Source organism: Procambarus clarkii, chromosome 23, assembly GCF_040958095.1.
Source record: "Procambarus clarkii isolate CNS0578487 chromosome 23, FALCON_Pclarkii_2.0, whole genome shotgun sequence".
Taxonomy (NCBI): domain Eukaryota; kingdom Metazoa; phylum Arthropoda; class Malacostraca; order Decapoda; family Cambaridae; genus Procambarus; species Procambarus clarkii.
Window position 1 is genome coordinate 35,747,959 of NC_091172.1, and position 20,085 is coordinate 35,768,043.

General features: G+C 47.6%; 1 protein-coding gene across 3 annotated transcripts in view; it reads left to right on the top strand.

The window, feature by feature from the left end:
* The window catches only part of LOC123763916 (VWFA and cache domain-containing protein 1), a 135,750-nt gene that overhangs the window by 40,840 nt on the left and 74,825 nt on the right, over positions 1-20,085 (top strand). For all 3 annotated transcript variants that reach the window (XM_069330179.1, XM_069330180.1, XM_069330181.1), the window contains exons 8-11: positions 6,469-6,618; positions 9,264-9,434; positions 17,560-17,784; positions 18,275-18,511. In XM_069330179.1, coding sequence (XP_069186280.1) covers positions 6,469-6,618; positions 9,264-9,434; positions 17,560-17,784; positions 18,275-18,511 — 783 coding nt within the window. The remainder of the gene's footprint in view (positions 1-6,468; positions 6,619-9,263; positions 9,435-17,559; positions 17,785-18,274; positions 18,512-20,085) is intronic.

The following is a 20,085-nucleotide window of genomic DNA, read 5'->3' on the forward strand; positions in this document are numbered from 1 at the left end:
CCTTCGGGGCTCCCTTGGGTTCTTCGGCCTCATCCTTCAGGAGGTTTACTGCCTCTTGAATCTTTCCTTAGGTGGTTCGGGAGGTTCCTACTGTGTATCTCCTGCGAGACATGGATTCCGCCTCCGTGATGGATCCGTCTTTATTTGAGTTCGGTTCTTCTTCCGAACTTGGGTGGAAGAAGTTGAAAATTGGGTGCATTTGGAGGTTCCGGAGTCTTCCTAGCTGGCAGACTGCCCATTCTTTTCATTGGGGGCATGGCATGGGTTCTGTTGGACCCGTACACTTGAGTGGCAAGAAATTTTACCGTTCTGCAGGTTTACCTAGGGGGCGAGTTTGAGCACCTTAATGCGTGCTTGTTCGCCCTCTGTGCTTTCTCGGGAAGTTGGCCTTGTGCAGCTGCACGTTCAGGTTCCAACCCTTTCAACGTCCTCCTTGGCTGCTGGGGATTTGCGCGCCGGTGGGTCATTTGACTTCGGTCTTGTGCTTCTTTTCCCTTCTTGAGCTGTCTTTAATCTGGCTTGAGGAGGATGTGGAGAGGCTGAGTGCTGGGCATTCGTCTGATGTGCTGTCCTTGGTGGCTAAGGAGTCTGCAGCACTGTTGAAGCTACTGTATTTGTACCCCACCCTGAAGGAGGCGGTGTCTCTGTTCTTTGCTTCTCGCCTCATGTACCGTCAGGCTGTGCTCACTCTCTCTTTGGAATCCACTTGGGCCCCTGGCTATTAGGTTTCTGTGGAGAGCCTCTCCGGCTCCCTGGAGCTATACCGGGCGGATGTGTACACAGTATAGTAGACCATGGCAACAGTCAATCGGTGGAATTCTTAGCCTACTGGGAACCATGAGTCAGAACCTGGGCCCCCCTCAGAGAGGCACGAGGAGCAATGGCCTATAGACACCCCCATGTAGTTGGAAGCAGCCTATGTCTGCCAACTACCAGGTCAGGTGCTCAGAATGATAGGAATCCCAAAATGAACTACAGCTGGTTACAAATTGCAAACCGAAAATCAAACATGCAAGCGAACTTCCCAATCAGAAAACAAGCAAACAAGCATCACGGACATGTCGTATCTTGGCTGGGGCCTGGTGGCTGGCTAGAGGCAGTGGGGTTCATCCTTCCGTCGGGCTCACAGCACGGTGCGAGAGTTCGTGGCTGTATGAATGTCTCTCCGGAGGGTTCAGGTGACTTGCGGATCGACGATCAGGCTCCATTCGGCCTGTTCCCCTGTGGTTCATTGCCTGAACCGCGGGGGATCAATGCAGTCCTTGGCTCTTTGGGGCTGGTTGCTTTGGGTGACTCGTCTGCTGAGTTCTTGGGGTTTGACTGGTCAAAAAAACGACCTCGTCCCTCAGGTGGGTTTCTCGCCTGTTTCCGGTCCATGAAACGGGACTGCGCGGACCTCTGGTTCATTCTGAACTGGAAAATGAACAAGGAGGTTCATTCTGTCCCGTCTGAACCTGTGGGTTTATTGCCCCTCCTTTCGAATGACTACTCTCTCAGGTCCATCTTCTGTTGGAGCCGAGCACTTGGATGAGGTCCCTGGACCTCAAGTACGTGTATTGGCACTTCCCGGTTCATCCGAGGTTCAGGGATTGGCTCAGTTTTGTTGTGGGGTGTCAACGTTACCGTTTACGTTGCCTTCCATTCTCCTGGAATCTGGTGCCTTGCATTTTCACATGCCTTACGTGGGTCGTGGTGACCTGCTTGCGTCTGTTGGGTGTTCAGGTCCTGGCCTACTTTGACGACTGGCTGGTTTGGGCTCCTGGTCGGTCCTCGTGTCTGCTCGCCAGGGATTTGATTCTTTCCCAGCTTGCTGGGTCCGGGTTCTTAATGAACTGGCGGAAGTCCCATCTGGTTTCATCTTGAGTTTGGTCTTGGCTGGGTCTTGTGTAGGATGCTTGGACTGCTTCCTTGTCTCTGCCTCCGGCAGCTCTGCTTCGTCTGCGTTCCTGCCTTCGTCTGTTTCTGAAGGGCTCCCGAGTCACGTGGCGGTTGCTCGAGGGTTTGTACGGGAGCCTGAACTTTGCCATGATGGTCTACCTGCCGGGTCTGGTGTGACTTGATCGTCTGTTCTGGTTCCTTCGGGGACGTCCCTTCCGCCTCTCCTGCGACCACTGGGTTTGGCCCCTGGGAGCTTTGTGTCGGTTGCTGCGTTGCCAGCTTCCTCTAAGGGTTTTTTGGGGTTTAGTGCCTTGGCGCCAACCTGAGCCCTCGATCGATGTGTTCACGGACACGTTGTGTCTAGGCCAGGGCTTTGTGCCCAGTGCTAACCAGGCTCGCCTGGGTTCGGTGGGGTCCGTCGTTCCGTTGGGCTCACAACATGGTACGGGAGTTCGTGGTGGTGTGGATGTCACTCTAGAGGATTCGGGTTGCTCACGTATCGATGATCAGGCTTCCTTTCGGACTGTTTCCCGATGGATCATTGCCTGAACCGAGGTGGTTCCCTGCGGTCTTTGGCTCTTTGGGGCCAAATGTGAGTCGCTTTGAGCGACTCATCTGCTGAGTTCTCGGGGTTTGGCTCTCCTGGCAGTTCACATTCATGGGGTATCCAATGTATTGAAGGGGGGAAGGGGCCGCCTGTCCCGGTTCATTCGCCTGTCCACGGAATGGACGGCCGACGCCAACTCGTTCAGTTGGGTCTGCCGGACTTTTGAGCCCCCGGAAGTGGATCTCTTCGTGTTGGCGAGGTCGAGACGTCTCCCAGTATGAGTGGCACCTTTCCTTGACTGCGAGGCCTTTGGGGTTGATGCTTTTTGGCAGGACTGAGTGAGGTGGGGCTCCCTGTACCTCTTTCCCCCAGGTCAGCTGTTACTCTGGGTCCTGGCTTGCTTGGAGACTTACTAGGGAAGAGCCGTCCTTCTGGCTCCCTGGTGGCCGGCCCAGCCTTGGTTTCAGGCACTGCTTGCTCAATGTCCGAACCGAAGGGTCTTCCCGCGGCTCCCCTCTTTCAACAAATCGATCCAGCCTGGTACGAGGCTGGTTCGTTTTTCTCCTCGAGTGTTCGAGTCTAGAGTTTCTGATTCGAGTTTATCATCACTTTTATGGGGTGCAGGTGACTTCTTTGTTGGTCTCCCACCTGCGTGTTTTGTCTCGGCGGCAGTATGAAGTTTCCTGGCAGTCCCTCCGGTTTTTCCTATCACTGCGTAGGTGTTCTTTGGTCTCTGATAGGGTTGTTTTGTCTTTACTTTCGTGGTTGTTCCAGGACCCTCATCAGATGCCGAATACTGTCGCCTTGTATCGTGCGGTGCTGGCAGAGCCGCTGCAGCTTACGTTCTGTGTTGATGTTACTTCTTCTCCATTTCGCAAGCTCTCTCGTGCATTGTTACACCTCCAGCCTGCTCATGCACCTCCTGAGCTGTCCTGGTTTTTGGACTAGGTGCTCTCTTTTCTCTCTTCTCCTCAGTTTGTTTGTTCGGTTCAGGATTGTTTTTCTAAGGCTCTTTTCCTGTTTGGCATTGGTCTCTGGGGGTTGGGTCTGGGAGCTTCATGCTCTCCTCCGGCGCAGAGGTTCCTGCTCCTTCGGTCCTGGTGGTAGGTTTGTTCAGTTGCAGCCATCCCCCCTTCTTTCCTGGCGAAGAATGAGACAGCTGGTTTATGGAGGAGTCCTTGGGTTGTTGATGCTTGATTGATCAGGTCGGAGGTACATCATTGTGTTCTGTTGCGGCTCTCCACCGTTATTTGCACGCCACGGCTTTGGTGGCCAGGGATGCGCTTTGGGTTGACCTGGTTTCCCTCCTTCCCTGGCTCGAGTCTCTCAGGTCATCCGCAGGGTTATTAATTCTAGCCAGCCTGCAGTCTATTCTTGTGCCCACGATGTTCGTAACTTTGCTGCCTTTTAGGATGACTGACAGCTGAGTGGACAGCGCTTCGGATTCGCAGTCCTGAGGTTCAGGGTTCGATCCCCGGTGGAGGTGGAAACAAAAATGGGCAGAGTTTCTTGCACTCTGATGGGCCTGTTCACCTAGCAGTAAATAGGTACCTGGGAGTTAGACAGCTGCTATGGGCTGCTCCTGGGGGGTTTGTAACAAAAAGGAGGCCTGGCCGAGGACTGGGCCACGGGGACACTAAGCCCCAAAATCATCTCAAGATAACTCAAGATTGGCTGCCGTCTTTGGCAACATATCTTGGGTTGACATTCAGGCATGGGGTTTTTGGCAGTCGAACAGGGTTCTGGTTGCACGCTACCTCGTGAATGTTCCTGGGTTTAGTTGGGCCTGTGTTGCCTTAGGTCGGTGGTTGCAGCCAGTTGTCTCAACTTTGTGTTGAAGAGTGAGGACTGACTGCCTCCCGGGTAAGTCCCTGATTTTCTTTGTCTTTGGGTAGTTAGTGCCGGGGAGCCGATGGGGCTTCTCCCAGAAAACCAGCGTTGAATGTAATGAAGAACCATTTTCTGGGTGAGTCCCGGAGGCTCCCCGGTATCCCTCCCTCCCTCTGGTCTGCAGTGTTTTTCATGTATTTTGACATCCAGCCTAAGAATTGGTAGTTGAATCGCTGCACGGGGTCTGGATCTTCCCCTTCTCAGTAGAGAACATTGACCATAGGAGACAGTAGAGAACATTGACCATGGGAGACAGTAGTGGACACTGACCCCCTTCAGCTTCTATTGATTCATAAGCGTCTGCCAGAGAACATTACCAGAATTTTTGCCCCCCCCCCCTCCCTCCACTCAATAGGGTATATGGGTCTAGAAGCATCAAAGTACCCGAAGGAAAGACCAGCATGGTAGCATGCACCAAAACCTGCAATTGCATAGCACACATTTGCAGTGCTAACCTATGTAAACAATCATTTACTAGGCTGAATCACTGGTTCATAGCACTTGATCACCATTAGATGGCAACCGCGGCTGCCTGGTGATCTGGGTAGCCAATCTTGTCATTCACACTCACCACGGCCATTTTCTATCACTATCATATACCACCACCATCACATACCTCCATCGCAAACACAGACTTTGCAAAGGCATTAGACAAATGTGACCATGGAGTGATTGCACACAAAATGAGGTCAGTGGGTATAACTGGTAAAGTAGGACGCTGGATACTCAATTTCCTGTCAAACAGAACACAAAGAGTAACAGTCAATCAAGTAAAATTGAGTCCGAGCGCAGTTAAAAGCTCTGTACCTCAAGGTACAGTCCTTGCACCATGCTGTTCCTTATTCTCATATCATATATAGACAAAAATACAAGTCACAGCTTCGTGTTATCCTTTGCAGATGATACAAAAATCAGCATGAAAATTACCTCTGCTGAAGACATTGAATAACTACAAACAGACATTAACAAAGTTTTCGATTGGGCAGCAGAAAATAACATGATGTTTAACGGTGATAAATTCCAGGTACTCAGATACGGCAAAAATGAGGATCTGAAACATAATACAGGGTACAAAACACAATCGAATCTGCCTATAGTAGGAAAACAGCATGTCAAGGATTTGGGAATAATGATGTCCGACGACTTAACGTTAAGGGAGCATAACCAAGCAAGTATTGCATCAGCCAGAAAAATGATAGGATGAATTACGAGAGCCTTCATGTCTTGAGATCCCATCACAATGGTTGTACTCTTCAAATCACTTGTGTTGTCCCGTCTTGAGTACTGCTCAGTACTCACTTTCCCCTTCAGAGCAGGAGAGATTGCTGAAATAGAGGGAATACAGAGAACATATACGGCACGCATAGACGAGATAAAGCACCTAAATTATTGGGATCGTCTCAAAGCTCTCCAAATGTACTCACTAGAAAGGAGACGAGAGAGATACCAAATAATATACACATGAAAAATACTGGAGGGACAGGTCCCAAATCTGCACAGTAAAATAACAACGTACTGGAGTGAACGACATGGAAGAAAATGCAAAATAGACCCAGTGAAGAGCAGAGGTGCAATAGGCACAATCAGAGAACACTGTATAAACATCAGAGGTCTGCGGTTGTTCAACGTGCTATCAGCGAGCATTAGAAATAACCATGGACATCTTCAAGAGAAAACTAGATTGTTTTCTTCAAGGAGTGCCGGACCAACCGGGCTGTGATGGGTATGTGGGCCTGCGGGCCGCTCCAAGCAACATCCTGGTGGACCAAACTCTCACAAGTCAAGCCTGGCCTCGGGCCGGGCTTGGGGAGTAGAAGAACTCCCAGAACCCTATCAACCAGGTATCAAGCAGGTATTGCCAGCCAAAGTCTGAGGGCCTGAGCAGGAATATCCCTGCAAAACAACCAAAAAAAAAAAAAAAAAAAAAACTGCATACCATCACCCACATCACATCATCACATATTAAAAAAAAAATCACATTTTGTACTGCAACACCAACAGCTCCACCTTACACAACATATCACCACCATATACAACCTCTACATTGTATTGTTACCATATATCACTGCTGTGTACCAGCAGCACTACATATCACCACTACATACAATCATAGCCAGTATATAATGTTTTAATAAAATGTTGTGTCCCTTCAGGAACAAGCATTGGTGCAGACTGTGGCCAGTCGTCCCGCCATCGTCATATTTATGAAGCAACTGTGAGACCCAGCGGTTGGAACATTGTGCTTCTCTATGACTTGGGAGAATCTCTTACCCCAAGACTTCTCTTGACAGCAAAAGCTATTGGTAAGTTTTACATACTCTTACTGCATGCTACATTAACCTTTTCGCTGTTCTTTGTGTATGTAAGGCAAGATCTGGTCCCAAGTGGTATTAATGCACAATTTTGTTAATGCTTTTGTCTCACCTTAGTTTTATAGCTGGAATGGTTTATTACTCTGATGGATAAAATCTTCATACAGTATATGCTATGTAATGTCCTTTGTTTAGTAAGATTTCTTATATCCTAAAATGCTACAAAAATTACAAGATTGGACTTTTATGATCTTGCTAGCACTGTGACATCAAGTTTGCCGATGAAAAATAACTTGTTCTTTCATATCTGACATTAAGATTTATTAATACTGTACAACACTTTGCTCGTAAAAGTTACTTCTGATATAATATATTTAAACAGTAATAATGAATTTTGAACTATTGCTTCATGTTTTTGATGGTCAAAGTGGCACCATTGACCATCAAAATTGTTAATGTCTGGAACATTACAATTTTTAGCAACTGTGCTGGCATTAGGAAAACTTTTAATTTCATAAGACTTCAGTTTAGTAGCTTTGGGAGTCTCTGCATCTATGGCTCTATCTCTGATCAAGTCTTCTATTTGACATTCAGATTAGTGAAACTGTTGGTGCTTGCATCATGGAGTACAAAATATGTACCACAGCCCAGCTGATTGGATATCCTTTGTAGAGGTTTAACAAGTTCCCTCCTAACTCCTGGGCTGCTCTTGCAATTTAAACCTACAACATGCCCAGGTGCAAGAAAAAATTCAAAAAAATTATTTCGTTTTGTATAAGTGTTCATTTGTGTTCGCTGATCATGGGAAAAATAAAAAATAATTTAATTTTACTTACCAATGATATAAATGAGACGAGCTGCTTGATAGGTGTCTGAACCCGGGGCGTTTTCTCGCGGCTCCGTCTCTTTCGGCAGGTCAGAACAGTCCTGTACGTGACTGGTTCGGCCTTCTCCTCAGCTCTTTGCATCTGGTATTTTGACGCGGGTATCACCATCTCTGTCGTTATCAGGTGGCTTCGTTGATGATGTCCCACCTGCGAGCTTCGTCTCGGCGACAGTATGACATTACTGGTGTTTCTATGCACCTTTTTCTTGCTCTTCATAGGTTGTCTTCTCGTTTCGCATCGGGTTGTCTTGTCCTGTGTGTTTTCAGGACTACAGTTCCTTGTTTCAGGGCTCGGGTCTCCCAGGGGGAGAGTCCGCAGAGTTTTTCAGTCTTCCAGCCTGCGGTCTGTCCTTGCGCCTGTGCTGTTCAGATGTTTGCAGCTTTTGCTGCTGTGTTGGTGACGTCTAGGGCTCATATTGGGCGCAGGGAATTGAGGGTCGCACAGGTTCTTGGTTGCCCATTCTTTATGCGTGTCTGCTCCGGTGCGTTCTTGTTGCCTTGGGTCGCAGGTTGCATCCTGTTGTCTCGGCTTCGCGTTGGGGAGTTTGTGGCGGCTGCCTCCCGGGTTAGTCCATTCTTTTCCTTCTCTTTGGGTATGAAGCTCCAGGGAGCCGTAGGGTCTCCCCACAGAAAACCAGCGTTGAATGTAATGAAATACCATTTTCTGGGTAAGCCCTGGAGGCTCCCTGGCAACTCTCCCTCTCACCAGTCAGCGTTTTTTTCGCGTTGGTTGAAGCTTAGCTTCCGAACTGAAGCTTGACAGCCGGCACAGTAGGTCCGGGGCTCCCCCCTCCCTCTCTCGGGGCGGGGAGGGCTGCGCGGATGATCTGCGTGGCAGTAAAGTGTGATGTTTTCTTGTTTGCTTGTTTCCTTGGGATTGTAGGGAGTTTCTACCTCTCTGTTCGTTTTTTTGTTTTAGTTTTTTACCATGTGTGGTTTGTTTTGTCATGCCTACCTTTCTGGGTGCCTGACCCTGGTTGATGGCAGATAAGGAAAACCCCAACCACAATAGGGATTTCCAGTTCCATTGCTCCCTGAAACCTCTCTGAAGGGGCCAGGTTCTGACGCTGGTCCCTGGTAGGTCTGAACTCCTTAGCTAATGTCCCGGTCTAATATAACATACATTAGCCCGATAAGCTCCAGGGAGCCTCCGGGGCTCACCCAGAAAATGGCGTTTCATTATATTCAACGCTGGTTTTTTGCATGTTTTGACATCGTCTCGAACTGGGGTATGGATAGTCGGCATTAGGGGTCTGGGGCTCCCCTTCCCGTTCCCAGGGTGGGGCGAGCTGCTCAGACAAGTGGCATGGCAAGTGTGACGTCATGGTCCTTTGCTCGTTTTCAATTGGAGAGTTTTGTCCACTAGTTAGTTTTCAGTAGTAGTTTTAACCAGAATAGGGGTTTGTTTTGATGCGCTTACCTTTCTGGGTGCCTGGCCCGGTCGACGGCAGACATAGAATACTCGGAATCACACGTGCACTTTTATAGGTCATTGCTCCTCGTGCCTCACTGAGAGGCACTGAGAGGGGCCAGGTTTTGGCTCATGGTTCTCGGTAGGCCTAGTACTCCATTTACACTGATACCAAAGTCTAATAATATACATATCAGCTTCGGGGAGCCTCAATGTCTTTCCCAGAAAATGGCGTTTCATTACATTGAACGCTGTTTTTTTGTGCTACAGTTTGAAAAACTATTCCTTTCAGTGTTTACAATAGTCACCAAAGTTCATACCGTGTCGTTCTTGTGACAGGTCACCAAATAATCTCCACTCTACAACAAAGAGACAAGATTGCAGTATTTGGAATTGCAAAAAGTGTTTTTCAGCCTTCTGCACCTTGCCTGCAGTCTTCCCTTGTGTCTGCCACACATGATGTAAAAGAAACCATCAGGGATTTTGTGAACTACATGGAGATCCAGAATGGTAAGTATACTGTGTTTTTGTTTTTCATTGAATAATATTTCTTCTCACTTTCTAATTCCTTTCAGAAGAGTTCTATACATTCTTCTGAGTTACTGTATTCAGTTGCTCATTAAAGTAAGAATTTGTTATGTCAGCCTGAGAGTTCATGGACAGTCAGGAAGGTTTTTTCAGGAATTTGGGAGGCACTAGAGGAAATCGTAATCATGTCAAGTATTGCTTTCAGCCCTACTCAGTCCTCACTTGGAATCAAGTGACATAAGTAGGGCTTCTCAACTGCTCATATGTATACCTTACCAGTCCTAGTCACCCAATACATGTCACATATTTTGTGCATGGACCTCTTATTAGTTAAGTTCCCTTTTCGTTAGGGAGCCTCGGAGGCTCCCTGGAGCTATCTGGCTAATATGCAATTCATTAAACCAGGGCATTGGTCAGAGGAGTTCAGCCTACCGGGGACCACGAGTCAAAACCTGGCCCCCTCATAGAGGCACAGTGAGCAGTGGCCCCTGGAAAACCCCCTTGTGGTTGGGCGGGTTTTCCTTATCTTCCATCAACTAGGGTTAAGCACCCAGAAAGGTAGGCATAACAATACAGACCCCACATAGTAAGAAAATTGCAACCAAAAACCGAACAGAGAAGCAGAACTCCCTCAATTCCCAAGGAAACCAACAAATAAGCAAATGCCACATGATGCCCCCCTGCAGGGGAAAGCCCTGGACCCACAACGCTGGCTACCCAACCTCAGTTTGTTGGATAGTGCAATCCGGGGCGTTCGTCAACTCTGACCTCGATTTCCTGGCAGTGTTTTTACCTTCGTGGTGGCCTCTGCTGTTTCGTGGTGTGGTGGCCAGGTGTACCTGAAGTGTACCGGAGCTGCATACACTTATGGCAGCCTTCCCTAAGTGCCCTGTGAGTACTATCGCTGCGTGTCAGGGTTATCTTCCCTGGTGTGTTTGGGATGCTATTTCCATAGGCGGTTCTTGCTGCTCGGCCTTTACCTCGCCCTTGAGATCAACTGGGGTTTCGTGGCCTTTGTTCGGCCTTGGGTAGGGAGTGGTATTGTTGCTAGGGTTCGGGCTTCAAGGTGTTGCACAGCCAGCTTACCTTTGCAGCGGTTGGTTCCTGTTTCCTCTGGGGACGTTGCACTTTTGTGGGTTTTTTCTTTTACATTTTGTTTTGTTTGCTTGGCGGGGGGGTCTACCTGGTGTGGCTGTAGGACCACTTATAATATTTTGTGGCCCTCTGCTAGGCCCCTGTGATTGTACATGTCATAGGGGTTTCAGTGTTGTGATCTCTGTTAGAAATCGCAAGCTTTGTTAGCGTTATGTCTAATCGGTTAGCAATACCTTGCCTGAGCTTCCCATAGCAGTCAGTCTACAGGCCCTGGAAAACCCTGTCGGAGCTCAGTGGACCTATGGAACTCTTCCGAGTTCCAGCTCGTCTCGTACAAGTTTGAAGATTGCTGTGTGCCCTTGTCTTAGGGTGACAGTCATTGCTCTTGCCTTCATCGTGCTGCCTGTTGGGTCAATGGCACCTTTAACCTGGAGTCTTGCGAGTCATGTTCTCAGCATGTTCTTTAGTTTACCCATTCTGATAACATTGATATTCGGTACTAGTGGCATCTGCGTTGTATGCTCGGTTTTGGTTGCTGCAACGCTCTAGGTTGGTTGGCCACCCTGATGCCCCGTTTTGGTTATCGGGACCCGGAATTGGAGGCATTAGTCTTTGACTTTGGTTCAGTCCACTCAACCTGGTCCTTCCTCGGTTGTTCACCCCCCCCCCCTCCCTGCTTCCGGCTCCCAAACGTCTGAGAGTTTCGGAGCTTCGGGGGCTGCCCCGTTTGGGCTGGGGACAGAAGCATTCGAGCCAGTTCCTCTGCTCGAGGCTTCTGGGTCCCTCCAGCAGGCTGGCTTCTTTTCTACATTTTCCCCTGGACTCTGCCTTTTCTTCAGGGGTAGAGGGTACGAAGGACTGCTCTGCCCCGGGTACAGACTTTGGGAATCCTGGGACTGGGGAGGACAGTATCCACTCAATTTAACGGCCTATATGGGGCTGTACCCTGGTTGTTATTTCCAGAGTTCCGTTATTTCCGAAGTTAAGTCGGGTCGGGTAATTTTTCAAGTAACATTCAGGTAGGATATATTTTATACTGTAAAACTAAAATTAAATAAAGTTCATTGTGTAATTGCATTCCAATTTAGTGCCATGCCGAAGTTTAAGCCAGCTGGTGGCTGCTGCATGGATGATGTGTGAACACAGTCTGATCAAGTCCAGATGGGTGGGAAAAAATTGGTTCATTCCTTTGTATTGCAAAATATTTCATGTATCAATCAGTGATTGTTAATATTTTCTCAATAAAATTTTAGAGATGTGCTTTGTTTTACCCTGAACACAGTAAAACGAGTTTTTCGTTGCCGGCGGAGGCTGCACAACTTATCGATGGGAATTCAGCATCGGTGGGTGCAGCATAGCTTGAAGAGCATTCGTTGCCGGCAGAGGCTGCACAACTTGTCCATGGGAATTCAGTATCGGCGGGTGCAGCATAGCTTGCAGAGCATTCATTACCGGTGGAGGCTGCACGACTTGTTGATGGGAATTCAGCATCAGCGGGTGCAGCATAGATTGTAGGGCACTCGTTGCTGTGGCGCCCTTTTCCGACTGCAAGGCCGTCGGGGTCGACGTCATTTGGCAGGACTGGTCGAGATGGGGGTTCATGTACCTCTTTCCCCTGATTCAGCTGTTGCTCCAGGTCCTGACTTGCTTGGGGACTTACCAAGGGAGAGTTGTCCTCTTGGCCCCTTGGTGGCCGGCTCAGCTGTGGTTTCAAGCACTGCTTGCTCAGTGTCTGAACCCGGTGGTTTTTCCGTGGCTCCGCCTATTCCAGCAGATCTGACTGGTACATCACATGGATGGTTCGATCTTCTTGAGTCTTCGTGTATGGTATTTTTGACTCGAGCTTATCAATATCTCTATGGTGATCAGGTGGCTTCTTCATTAGTATCCCACCTGCGGGCTTCATCTCGGTGGCAGTATGAAGTTTCTTGGCGGTCCTTCTTCTTACGTCTTCGTCGTTGTACTTTGCTTTCTGTTAGGGTGGTGTTGCCCTTTTTCTCTTGGTTGTTCCAGGACCGTCTCCTTATGTCTAACACTGTCGCCTCGTGTTGTGCAGTGCTGGTGGAGCCACTTCAGCTTGCTTTCGGTATTGATGTCACGTCTGCACCATTTCGCAAGCTGTCTCGGGCGTTGTTTCACCTCCGGCCTGCTCATGCACCGCCTGAGCCGTCCTGGTCTTTGGACAGAGTGCTCTCTTTTCTTTCTTCTCATTTTGTTGTGGTCCCTTCGGTTTCGGATTGTTTTTCGAAGGCTCTTTTCCTGTTGGCAGTGGCCTCTGGGAGTCGGATTGGTGAGCTTCATGCTCTCCTCCGGCACAGAGGTTTCTGCTCCTTCGGTCAGGGAGATCGGTTTTTTCGTCTGTAGCCTTCTCCTTCTTTTCTGACGAAGAATGAGACTGTTGCTTTCCGGAGGGGTCCCTGGGTTGTTGATGCTTGGTTGGTTAGGCCGGGGATGCATCATGTTTTGTGTCCGGTTATGGCTCTCCGCCGTTATTTGCTCGCCACGGCTTCTGTGTCCGTGGATGCGCTTTGGATTGATCTGGTTTCCCTTCTTCCCTGTTCAAGGGTGCGGGTCTCCCAGGTTGTTCACAGTGTTATTAAGGCTAGCCAGCCTGCAGTCTATTCCCGTTCCCATGATGTCCGCAAGTTCGCGGCTTTTGCCGCGAACTTGCCGCGAACTTCTTTGGCAATATGTCCTGGGCTGACATTCGAGCATGGGTATTTTGGCAGTCGAACACAGTCCTGGCTGCTCATTACCTTGTAAGCGTTCCTGGGCCCAGTTAGGCCTGTGTCGCTTTGGGTCGGCAGATGCAGCCAGTAGTCTCGACTTCGGGTTGAGGAGTGAGCAGCAACCGCCTCCCGGGTAAGTTCCTATTCTTTCATCTGTGGGTAGTTAGCTCCGGGGAGCCGTAGGGGCTTCCGCCAGAAAACCAGCGTTGAATGTAATGAAACGCCATTTTCTAGTTGAGTCTCGGAGGTTCCCCAGCATCCCTCCCTCCCACTGTTTGGCGTTTTTTTGTTTGCGTATTTTGACATCCAGCCTCAGAACTGGGGTATGTATCACCGGCGCAGTGGGTTTGGGGCTACCCCTTCCCCCTCCCCGGGAAGTGTGCAGGAAGCAGCGCGACGACAGGTGACGTCATACTAGTTTGCTTGTTTTTGTTTGGGGAGTTCTATCCACTCGTTTGGCTTTTGGTTGCAATTTTCACCAGAATAGGGGTTTGTTATGTTATGCCTACCTTTCTGGGGGCCTAACCCGGTTGATGGCAGACATAGAATGCTTCCAATCACACGGAGAATTTCTATAGGCCATTGCTCCCCTTGCCTCTCTGAGGGGGGCAGGTTCTGGCCGTGGTCGCCGGTAGGCCCATAGAACTCCATACACATAACTGAGGCCAAAGTCTGACATAAGCATATTAGCCTATAAGCTCCGGGGCGCCTCCGGGACTCGCCCAGAAAATGGCGTTTCATTACATTCAATGCTTGTTTTTTGTTGGTTTTTGATTCTCACCTTAGAAGACAGTTAAATGTGCAGTATCTTAAAAACATTGGATAAGGCTTAAGTAAATATGAAAAGACCTATTCTGTGTGATGCTATTTGGTTACCCCTGTCGCCTTCATGTTTCCGGACTCGGAAGGTTGAGTAAACAGTATTTGGGAAAAAAGTGCGGCGCTGGCGGTCTGGGATTTTGTTTTGATAAAGTTCACATCTGATGGCATCCAAGAAAAGTAGGTTGCTAGGAAGTTAGTTGGCTGTTAGAATGAGTCCTCATTTAGTAGTCATGGTTGATCTCAAGGAAAAAACATGTACACAGCTTTCAAATTTTATGGAATGCATCTCGGTTGGTCATTTTGGGTTCGATTCAGCTAATCTCCAATGACTCTCAAACATATTTAATGACTTTGTAAGTACAACTTTCCCTGCTGTGCCAGTACAGTACTGAGGATGTTTCCTATTCGATCATGATCCTTATCCAGAGAACACAGCAGAGCTTACTTTAGGATGGAAGTGATGGCAGGATTCTGTAAGGTGTACTGTGTTTACGTAACATTCTACACTTTTTCGTTAAATTCTATACTTTTCCGTTATATTCAACTGAGGATCTGAAATGAATCTAAATTCTGAAATGAGGATCTGAAACATAATACAGGGTACAAAACACAATCGTATCTTCCCATTGTAGAGAAACAGCATGTCAAGGATTTGGGATAATGATGTCCGACGATCTAACGTTTAGGGAGCATAACCAAGCAAATATCGCGTCAGCCAGAAAAATGATCAGATGGATTACGAGAACTTTCAAATCCAGGGATCCCATTACAATGGTTGTATTCTTCAAGTCACTTGTGTTGTCCCGTCTCGAGTACTGCTCAGTACTCACTTTCCCCTTCAGAGCAGGAGAGAGTGCTGAAATAGAGGGAATGCAGAGAACATATACGGCACGCATAGACGAGATAAAATGCCTAAATTATTGGGATCGTCTCAAAGCTCTCCAAATGTACTCACTATAAAGGAGACAAGAGAGATACCAAATAATATACACATGGAAAATACTGGAGGGCCAGGTCCTAAATCTTCACAGTAAAATAACAACGTACTGGAGTGAACGATATGGAAGAAAATGCAAGATTGAACTAGTGAAGAGCAGAGGTGCCATAGGCACAATCAGAGAGCACTGTATAAACATCAAAGGTCCGCGGTTGTTCAACGTCCTCCCAGCGACTGTAAGAAATATTGCCGGAACAACCATGGACATCTTCAAGAGAAAACTGGACTGTTTTCTAAGAGAAGTTCCGGATCAGCCGGGCTGTGGTGGGTATGTGGGCCTGCGGGCCGCTCCAAGCAACAGCCTGGTGGACAAAACTCTCACAAGTCAAGCCTGGCTTCAGGCCAGGCTTGGGGAGTAGAAGAACTCCCAGAACTCCATCAAGCAGGTATCAAGCAGGTATCAACTGTACTGTCTCCACTTGATTATCCGGACTATATAACATATACTTGAGTGACTATATAACATATACTATAACAACGTACTGGAGTGAACGATATGGAAGAAAATGCAGAATAGAACCAGTGAAGAGCAGAGGTGCCATAGGCACAATCAGAGAACACTGTATAAAGATCAGAGGTCCGCGGTTGTTCAACACCCTCCCAGCGAGCATAAGAAATATTGCCAGAACAACCGTGGACATCTTCAAGAGGAAACTAGATTTATTCCTCCAAGGAGTGCCGGACCAACCGGGCTGTGGTGGGTATGTGGGCCTGCGGGCCGCTCCAAGCAACAGCCTGGTGGACCAAACTCTCACAAGTCAAGCCTGGCCTCAGGCCAGGCTTGGGGAGTAGAAGAACTCCCAGATCCCCATCAACCAGGTATATGGGAAGGACCCCCCAGCCAGATAATAACAAGTTCTGGATAAGAGTACTTTTTCACCTCGTGAGTCCAAAAGGGACCATTTCCAACAATTTTTATACCACACTCGTGATTTGAATTGACAAACACTAATTAGTGTGTGGGGCTGGGTGCGTGGTTAGCTGCCTAGTTGGTAGGTGGGCAGGGAAAGTGGGTGGGCAGGCAGGTGGGTGGGTGGGCAAGTAGGCAGGTGGGTGGGTGGGCAAGCAGGCAGATGGGTGAACAGGTGACTGGGTGGGCTATCAGGCAGGTGGGTAGGCTAGCAGGAAGGTGGGTTGGCAGGCAGGCAGGCAGGCAGGCAGGTGGGTTGGCAGGCAGGCAGGCAGGCAGGCAGGTGGGGAAACAGGTGGGTGGGTTGGCAGGTGGGCATGCAGGCAGGTGGGTGAACAGGTGGGTGAACAGGTGGGTGGGTGTTGACTCGCTGTACGATGACTTTTAACAAATGCGCCTCAAGTTCTTTTAAATCCCATTTTATTTTCTTGTAAATATTTAAATGAATAAATAGCCAACCAAATACTGTACTGTACTGTTCAATTATTATAGTGTGTTATTTAATATTCATAACTAGCTCTCCACAGCAATGAGAAAACAATATAATTCTTGCAACACCTCCAATGCCACCTTCCTTGGTAGGCTTAACAAATCACATCTGTTACTCCACACACTCAACACTTCTCCCTCCCTCCTTCTGTTCCCTTCCTGATCGACTCCTTCCCTCCTTCGACTTCTTCCCTCGTTCCCTTCCCTTCCTGACTGACTCCCTCCCTCTCTCCTTCCCTTCCCTTTCTGATTGACTCCCTCCCTCCTTCTCTTCTCTTCTCTTCCTGACCGACTCCCTGCCTCCTTCCCTTCCCTTTCTGATCGACTCCCTCCCTCCTTCCCTTCTCTTCCTGACCGACTCCCTCCCTCCTTCCCTTCCCTTCCTGACCGACTCCCTCCCTCCTTCTCTTCCTGACCGACTCCCTCCTTCCTTCCCTTAGGGAGGGAATTATAGACAGTTGAACTGTGACTTTAATGCAGTGTGTGTATGGGATGTGGGGCTGGTGGTGGGGGAAGGGACGGGCTCACTCGGATAACCCTACACTCGTCACTGAATTGTTTCTTAAATTCTGGATGTACAGTACATGATCATATATATTTTTGGTTACAGATTTTGTTTAGCAATATTATTAGGATAATAAAAAGTTATAAAAATACTCGTTTCATGAATGCTTTATTGTATTAGATGGAAATTCTTCAGGCTGGCAATCTACCGCCAACTACAGAAGGATCTCTTGGGGGAGGGAGGGAGTGAGGGAAAGTGAATGTGGGCAGGACAGAGGAAGTGAACAGCAGTGAGGGGTGACTCCCTCCCTTCCTGGTGGTGGTGTACAACAAGTGTTAGGCCACTGATCCGGCCAAACACCTGATATTCCGGCTCCCATGAACATTTTGACCGGATATTGAGATAACTTATCCGGTCACAATTTTGGCCGTTTAAGGGCATTTTCCGGATATTCGAATCCCGGATAATCGAGTGTCTACAGTATTCCTACATTATAAAATTCTTGATGTTTCCTCTTTTTGTCATCAAATTAGGAGTAATAAAACTTTCTCTTTTTTCAGAACAAACTAATCATAGTCTTGGTCTGATAACGGCTCTTGATGCCATTGCAAGCTCACCGCTTAGCTTGACTTCACAAAATGCATCAGTTCTACTCGTGTACATGAGTCGCGGGGTACTGGAAACAGTACGGCAAGCACGCACAGTTATGAAGAAAGTTGCTGAGAGAATAGAGTCAGTTAATACTAGAGTTGTCATCAGCACCTTTGGACTTGGCCTTGTCAGTGGTAAGTGTTTAATGTAATTCCTTAGTTTAAGGGTACTTGCCAATCTTCTGTTTCTCTTATGTTAACCAATACCTCTCTACCAGTCAGCCACTCTCTCTCTCTCTACCCCTGTTTCTTCATTCATTTTGTCTTTTATCTGTTTCACAACTAGTGTGCCCCATGTTTTCATATGCTGTATATGCAAGATAAGTTTTAGTCCATTGGATGAACTGTTTCAGGTACTTATTTTAGGCTGTCTTGAAACTCTATTCCAATTAAGTCATTATGATAAAGGTGGTTTATTAAACCTTCAGGTGAATGCTTCTAAAGCATGAGTTGCTTATATTTCTGAATAGCAAATTATTATAAAAAACTAAAATAATTTTACAGTGAAGTCAAATTTTGGGCTGTTCTTAGAAAAATAATGAACAAGTATTTTTGGTGCAAGCTATTGATAAAAGATGTATGCAAAAGATAAGAATGGAGAATAACCTTATTCCATTTTTATTAGGTGAGCCTTCTTTGGCCAAGCAGTTTTTAGAAGCATTGGCTTACCAAGACTTTGACAAGTACAATATTCCATTCTCAAAAGCACCAAATCAAGGAACAATAGTGTTGCTGGATTCCACACTGAGTGTGGCTCCTCTCATCAACAACTTCTACAATGTAGTGCAAGAGCCGAGAGCCTATGATCACGGCCCTCTGCATCTTGTCATCTCTGAGCCTTACTGGGATGATGATGGCAAAGGTAATGTGTTATTATTATTATTATTATTATTATTATTATTATTATTATTATTATTATTATTATTATTATTAGAGAGAGTAATCACACTAACGTGACTGTTTCAATAAGAAAATCCATAGGAGCCATAATGAGGGTTCGAACTTATGCAGTGGGTGTTCCCACGCACCATGTTGTGATCTAGTCACTAGAGAGAGTGTGTGTGTGCATGGGAACACCCACCGCATAGGTTTAAACCCTCATCACAGCACCTGTGGATTTTCTTATCATTTTTATTATTTATTATTATTATTATTATTATTATTATTATTATTATTATTATTATTATTATTATTATTACTACTGTTACTATTCTTGTTACTCATACCCAGGGTGCAGGTTCCAGTCCTTCTCATGGCTCCAACTGATTTTCTCAGTGATACATCACATTAATGGGATTTCTTTGTGCAATATTATCATTAGTTTTTAGTTAGATTTAACTTGCAATATTTATTTAGCTGGTGTTTATTGGTTAAATATAAAAGAAAGTAATATTTTTGATAGAGTTTATACTGATTAATAATGTATTTTCTGGGGGGAGCCCTTTCGGCCCCCTGGAGCTTACTAGGCTGATATGCTAATGTCAGACTTTGGCATCAGTCATGTGTATGGAGTTCTATGGGCTTACAGGGGACCACGAGCCAGAACCTGGCCCCCTCAGAAGAGGCAAGGGGAGCAATGGCCTATAGAAACCCCCGTGTGGTTGGGAGCATTCTATGTCTGCCATCGACCGGGTCAGGTACCCAGAAAGGTAAGCATCCCAAAACAAACACCTATTCTGGTGAAAATATTGCTACCAAAAGCCAAACAAGTGGATAGAACTCCCCTAAACGAAATGAGCAAACGATCATGACATCACACGTCATCGCACTGCTGTCTGCGCAGCTTCCCCTCCCTGGAAGGGGGGAAGGGGGAGCCCAAGACCCCACACGCCGGCTATCCACCCTTTAGTTCTTAGGCTGAGGCTTGAGACTGAGGTCATGTGCTCTGGTTCAAGTGGTTGTTTCAGCACTGTACCTAAAGTGTGGTGACTGTCTTCTAGGTGGTGTGTGAGCCGGGAGTGATTCTCCTGTACTCGGGCTGCATGCACCTAGGGTTTCCTTCCCTAGGTGCCCTGTAAGTACTGCCCTTGGAGCTTGGGGCCACCTTCCATAAGTTCCTTGTTCCTTGGGTTCTGCTCCTGCTAGGCTGTTTACTGCTTGGGTTTCGGCCGCCCTTTGTGTGCTAGGGTGTTCTGTCTCTCATGTTCGCCCTGGGGTAGGGGGGTAGTTTGCACTGGTAGGGGCGCAGGGTACTGCGCAACTTGTTTTCACCGATTATTAGCAGCCGAGTCTGTTCCATCTGGGTACTTTGTCCTCCTGTGGGGTTTTCTTTTTCCTTTTTCTTTTTGTTTGTCTCCCTGGTAGGGGGGTCTGCCTTGTTTCTTGCCCCCTGTGTACTGAGTGCTCTACCTTCTTCCGGTGGTTCCCCCTGCTAGGTTCCCGTGAGTGTACACGTCCCGGGGGTTCAGTTCTTAGAAGGTTGTTCAGTAGACTTGG